Raw genomic sequence first — 6,000 nt, forward strand, 5'->3', positions numbered from 1 at the left:
TTTAATTCCACATTCTTTCTACATTGCAGTGTTAATTCTGCCTTTTAGTGCATTGATTCTATTTCCGGTATTAGTTCTACATTTTAGTACATTAATTTGCTATTTCATCTGCTGTTGGTTCATTGCAGCTGAGGCTATGGGATAGCTGCAATTATTCTCTGCTGTCCTGTGTTGGGGAGGCGAATATCAGTAAGGGTCCTAATCCTGCCTGCTGGACGTGGGTTCCCGCTGAACAGATGCTGAGCTGCAATGCTCCAGTCAACCAGCTTGTTCACATTTACTCTTTGGGCTCGTACATGAAGAATGGCCACTTGGGTGAGGAGTAATGGTTTACTAAAAGAAAGACTTGCATTTCTATAGCACTTTTCATGGCCACTGGACATCCCAAAGCGCTTTACAGCTAATGAAGTACTTTCTGAAGTGTAGTTACTGTTGTAATGTAGGAAACACGGCAACAAATTTGCACGCATCAAGCTCCCACAAACAGCAATGTGATAATGACCAGAGAACCTGTTTTAGTGATGTTGATTGAGGGATAAATATTGGCCAGGACACTGGAGATAACTCTCCATCTCTTCTTAGTGCCATGGGATCTTTTACATCCACCTGAGAGCGCAGACGGGGCCCTGGTTTTAACGTCTCATCCGAAAGACAGCACCTCCGACAGAGCAGCACTCCCTCAGCACTGCACTGGAGTGACAGCCAAGATGTTGTGCTCAGGTCTCTGGAGTGGGACATTCTCTCTACATGGAGTAATTTGCAGCTGCACCATGTCATTAACCTCAGGCAGAAATCCAACTCGATCTTCCCTCTTGTTTTTAGGAAGAGGCGACTGTGCACATGGCCCACATGCTTCAAATCAACCAATCGCTTCAGGAGCTGCACTTGGGGAAGCAGGCAATGAGAAACTTTGGCGTACAGCAACTTTGTGAAAAACTAGTTAAAAACCAGACTCTCCGACTCCTCGATCTCCGCTGGTAAAAGATGTTTGAACTTCTTTTTATTCCCAGCACAGGCATAACAGGCCGAATGGCCTGCTTCTTTGCTGTATGGTTCTATGATTCGGTATTGTATTGTGGTGAGGAAGGGCAGTTGGGGAAAGGGAGAGCTACTCCTGTTTTATAAAACTCTCGGCTCACGTATAAAGTGCATTGATTCCAAGGCATGGTTGATGCTATTCAGTGTCCTGGACATTATTCAGTAGGAGAGTTTCACTAACCACAGCCATTCAAATCTTGAAATATGCAACTTGTTCTCTGAGACATTATCAGATGCTTCCGACCCCATATCCTCTCCATCACCAAGAGCGCCTACTTCCACCTCCGTACCATTGCCTGTCTCCGCCCCTGCCTCAGCTCATCCGCTGGTGAAACCCTCGTCCATGCTTCTGTTACCTCTAGACTTGATTATTCCAATCCTCTCGTAGCCGGTCTCCCACCTTGCACTCTCCGTAAACTGGAGCTCATCCAAAACTCTGCTACCCGTGTCCTAACTCGCACCAAGTCCTGTTTACCCATCATCCCTGTGCATGCTGACCTACATTGGCTCCCGGTCCGGCAACGCTTCGATTTTAAAATTCTCATCCTCGTGTTCAAATCCCTCCATGGCCTTGCCCCTCCCTATCTCTGTAATCTCCTCCAGCCCTACAACCCTCTGAGATCTCTGCGCTCCTCCAATTCTGGCCTCTTGTGCATCCCTGATTTTAATCTCTCCACCATTGACGGCCATGCCTTCAGCTGCCTGGGCCCGAAGCTCTGAAATTCCCTCCTTAAACCTCTTCGCCTCTCTACCTCTCTCCTCCTTTAAGGTGTTCAGGAAAGATAGGAGGTGGTGGGGTAGTATTGGTTAAGGAGAATGTTAGTGCTGGAGAGAGAGGGTGTCCCAGAGGGGTCAAGGACAGAATCTATATGGCTAGAGTTAAGAAATAATAGAGGTGCCATCAAACTACAAGGTGTATTCTATAGGCCACCAACTAGTGGGAAAAATATGGAGGAGCACATTTGCAGAGAAATTACAGAGAGATGCAAGAACTATAGAGTAGTGATAATGGGGGACTTCAACTATCCTAATAGACTGGGATAGTAATAGTGTAAAGGGCAGGGAGGGGTAAGAATTTCTGAAGTGTGTTCAGGAGAACATTCTTGATCAGTGCGTTTCCAGCCTAATGAGGAAGGAGGCATTGCTGGATCTGGTTCTGGGAATGAGGTAGGTCAAATGGAGCAAGTGTCAGTAGGTGAACATTTAGGGAACAGTGATCATAGTATCATAAGGTTTAGATTAGCTATGGAAAAGGACAGGGAGCAATCTAGAGTAAAAATACTTAATTGGAGGAAGGCCAATTTCAGTGGGATGAAAACGGATCTGGCCCGGGTAAATTGGAATCAAAGATTGGCAGGCAAAACTGTAATGGAACAATGGGCTGCTTTTAAAGAGGAAATAGTTCAGGTACAGTTGAGGTACATTCCCACTAGGGAGAAAGTCAGGGCTCCCTGGATGACAAAAGAGATAGAGAATATGATGAAACAGAAGAAGAGCGTGTATGACAGGTGTCGGGTAGAGAATACATCTGAGAATCAGGCTAAATACAGAAAGTTCAGAGGGGAAGTGAAAAAGAAAAGAAGAGGGGCAGAGATGGGCATGAGAATAGAATGGCAGCTAACATAAAAGGTAATCCAAAAGTCTTCTATAGGCATCTATATATATAAATCGGTACTTCTGTCTGTCATTCTGTCTGTCATTCTGTCTGTCATCGCGTGTGCGTCTGTCGGGCTATGCGCTCGAAAGTTACAGGGCGTACCTACGCGCGCGTTACCTCCAAAGAAAGCTTACGCTTCCGAGACGGTTTTAAGCGTATTTACGTTTCGGACGGGCTAAAATCGCGCCCGCGGTATCCCAAAAACCTTCAATGTTCCGCTCATTAGCATCTCATTATCCGCTCATTAGCGACAGAGTGACCTCGAGGTCGACCAATCGTACGGAGGCTTGCTGCCGCGTGCGGTCAGGCCAATCGGTGCGTGTGTGGGCGGGCCTTATCGTTCTGAACCGAGGTGAGTCGCCGCCATCTTGATTCCAAACTTTTCCTTTCTTTTTCCCGCTTTCTGCGTCTTTAAAAAAAACGTTGCTTTTAAAACACATATTGAGACGCGGCGTCTCTCTCTGGCTCGGCCGGGGGGTGGGGCTTGCTGAGCGTCAAGGGTTACCCTGGCAACCGGGCCCGCCGGCCGTCTCGCACAGCCGCAATCGGCGGTCTTCACCTCGGGGGGGGGGGCGCGACCCTCGGGGGGGGCCGCGACCCTCTGCGGGGGCCGCGACCCTCGGGGGGGGCGCGACCCTCGGGGGGGGGCCGCGACCCTCGGGGGGGGGCCGCGACCATCGGGGGGGGGCCCCGCCCTCGGGGGGGGCCCCCGCCCTCCCTCCCCCCTCTCCCCCCCTTCCCCCCGCCCTCCCCCCCTTCCACCCGCCCTCCCTTCCCCCCCTCCTTTCCTTCCCCCCCTACCTTCCCCCCTCCCTTCCCCCCCGCCCTCCCTTCCTCCCCCCGCCCTCCCTTTCCCCCCCCGCCCTCCCTTCCCCTCCCCTCCCCGCCCCTCCCCCCCGCCTCTTCCCCCACCCCAGTCGCTCTCTCTCTTCCCCCCAGTCGCTCTCTCTCTTCCCCCCAGTCGCTCTCTCTCTTCCCCCCAGTCGCTCTCTCTCTTCCCCCCCCAGTCGCTCTCTCTCTTCCCACCCAGTCGCGCTCTCTCTCTCTCTCTCTCTCTCCGCCCCCCCCCCAGTCGCGCTCTCTCTCTCTCTTCCAACAACAACATGCCCTCGAAAAAGCCTCGGCACCGCCGGGCACTTCAGCTAGTCTATATATATAAATCGGTCCTTCTGTCTGTCCTTCTGTCTGTCCTTCTGCCTGTCTGCACGTGCGCGTCTGGGCGGCTATGCGCTCGAAAGTTACAGGGCGTACCTATGCGTGCGTTACGTCGAAAGAAAGCTTACCTTTCCAAAACGGTTTTAAGCGTATTTACGTTTCGGCCGGGCTAAAATCGCGCCCGCGGTATCCGAAAAACCTTAACATTCCGCTCATTATCATCTCATTATCCGCTCATTAGCGACAGAGTGACCTCGAGGTCGACCAATCGTATGGCGGCTTGCTGCCGCGTGCGGCCGGGCCCTCCTACGGTCGAGTGACGGGACGATTGACCAATCCTACGCTTTGGTGACCTGACGGTCGACCAATCGGTGCGTGTGTGGGCGGGCCTTATCGTTCTGAACCGAGGTGAGTAGCCGCCATCTTGCTTCCATTCTTTTTCCTGCTTTCTGCGTCTTTCTTTTCAAATATACATTTCCAGCAAAATAAAATTCAATTTATTAAATTCTTTTAAAATAAATCACTCATTTGTAAATATTTTATCTAACCTGAACATTCTTTTTCCTACCTTTGCCCGTTTTTTTCTTAGGCCTGAAAGCCTGGGCCTTTCTTGCCCAGCCAGGCCCGAGCTAGGTAACTGGGCTGCTGCTAAGCTCCTCACCCCCACCCCCCGCCGGTGTCACATTACCCGGGGCAACGGCGTCAGCCACGAGGGTCAGGGTGCGCGCGCAGCAGGAGCAGGTGAGACTCTGTTCCGCGCTCGGCTCGGGCGGGGGGGGCGGGGCTCGCGAGAGTGCGGATCACGGCCTGAGAGGGACTTCAAGCCGGCTCGGCCAGGGGGGCGGGGCTCGGAGAGCGGGGCTCTCGGGAGTGCGGGGCAAGGCGGGGCGGCTGGGGCTTGGAGAGCGGGGCTCTCGGGAGTGCGGGGCGGGCTCGGAGAGCAGGGCTCTCGGGAGTGCGGGGCGGGGCGGCTGGGGCTTCGAGAGCGGGGCTCTCGGGAGTGCGGGGCGGCGCCGCAGGGTTACCCCAGCAACCGGTCGTGGCCGTGGCCGTCTCTCAGCCTCAAGCCCTCCCTTCCTCCCTCCCCCCCCGCCCTCCCCCTCCCCCCCTTCCCCCCTCCTTCCCCTCCACCGCCCTCCCTTCCCCCCTCCTTTCGCCCCCCGCCCTCCCTTCCCCCTCCCTTCCCCCCCCTCCCCTCCCTCCCTTCCCCCCCCTCCCTCCCCTCCCCCTCCCCCCCCGCCCTCCCTTCCCCCCCCCGGCCTCCCTTCCCCCTCCGCCCTCCCTTCCCCCCCCCGCCCTCCCTTCCCCCCCCCGCCCTCCCTCCCCCTCCGCCCTCCCTCCCCCCCCCGCCCTCCCTTCCCCCGCTCTCCCTTCCCCCCCCGCCCTCCCTTCCCCCCCCGCCCTCCCTTCTCCCCCCGCCCCGCCCTGCCTTCTCCCCCCCGCCCTCCCCCCCGCCCTCCCATCCCCCCTCCCTTCCCCCTTCCCCTCCCCCCCGCCCTCCCCTCCCCTCCCTCCCTCCCCCCCGCCATCCCCTGCCCTCCTCCCTCCCCTCCCCCCCGCCCTCCCCTCCCTCCCCCCCCGCCCTCCCCTCCTCCCTTCTCCCCGCCCTCTCTTCCCCCCCTCCCTCCCTTCCCCCCTCCCTTCCCACCTCCCTTCCCCCCTTCCCCTCCCCCCGCCCTCACCCCCGCCCTCCCCTCCCTCCCTTCCCCCCCGCCCTCCCCCCCGCCCTCGCTCCCCCCCGCCCTCCTTCCCCCCCTGCCCTCCCTTCTCCCCCCTGCCCCCCTCTCCCCCCGCCCCCCCCGCCCTCCCTTCCCCCCCCGCCCTCCCCTTCCCCCCCCGCCCTCCCCCACCACCCTCCCTTCCCCCCCGCCCTCCCTTCTCCCCCCCGCCCTCCCTTCCCTCCCCCCCGCCCTCCCCCCTTCCCCCCCTCTCCCCCCCTTCCCCCCGCCCTCCCTTCCCCCCCCTTCCCCTCCCCCCCGCCCTCCCCTCCCCTCCCTCCCCCCCGCCCTCCCCTGCCCTCCTCCCTCCCCTCCCCCCGCGGGAAAGTGGCCGGCCGCCGCGGGGCCTTTAATGCGCCGGCGCAAACTGGAGTAAGTCACCTCTGCCAGAACGTTGCTTGCGGCTGCCACGGGCGAGGCGGCCGCAACTCA

General features: G+C 57.8%; 1 protein-coding gene across 1 annotated transcript in view; it reads left to right on the top strand.

Annotated features, from left to right (window-relative positions):
- The window catches only part of LOC147115365 (leucine-rich repeat-containing protein 34-like), a 95,891-nt gene that overhangs the window by 44,812 nt on the left and 45,079 nt on the right, over positions 1-6,000 (top strand). The window contains exons 8-9 of the mRNA XM_085989557.1: positions 823-977; positions 4,440-4,682. Of these exons, the coding sequence (XP_085845683.1) occupies positions 823-977; positions 4,440-4,682 (398 nt within the window). The remainder of the gene's footprint in view (positions 1-822; positions 978-4,439; positions 4,683-6,000) is intronic.

The sequence above is a fragment of the Somniosus microcephalus genome, chromosome 6, assembly GCF_052327205.1.
Source record: "Somniosus microcephalus isolate GS21.2 chromosome 6, FLI_Smic_1.0, whole genome shotgun sequence".
Taxonomy (NCBI): Eukaryota; Metazoa; Chordata; class Chondrichthyes; order Squaliformes; family Somniosidae; genus Somniosus; species Somniosus microcephalus.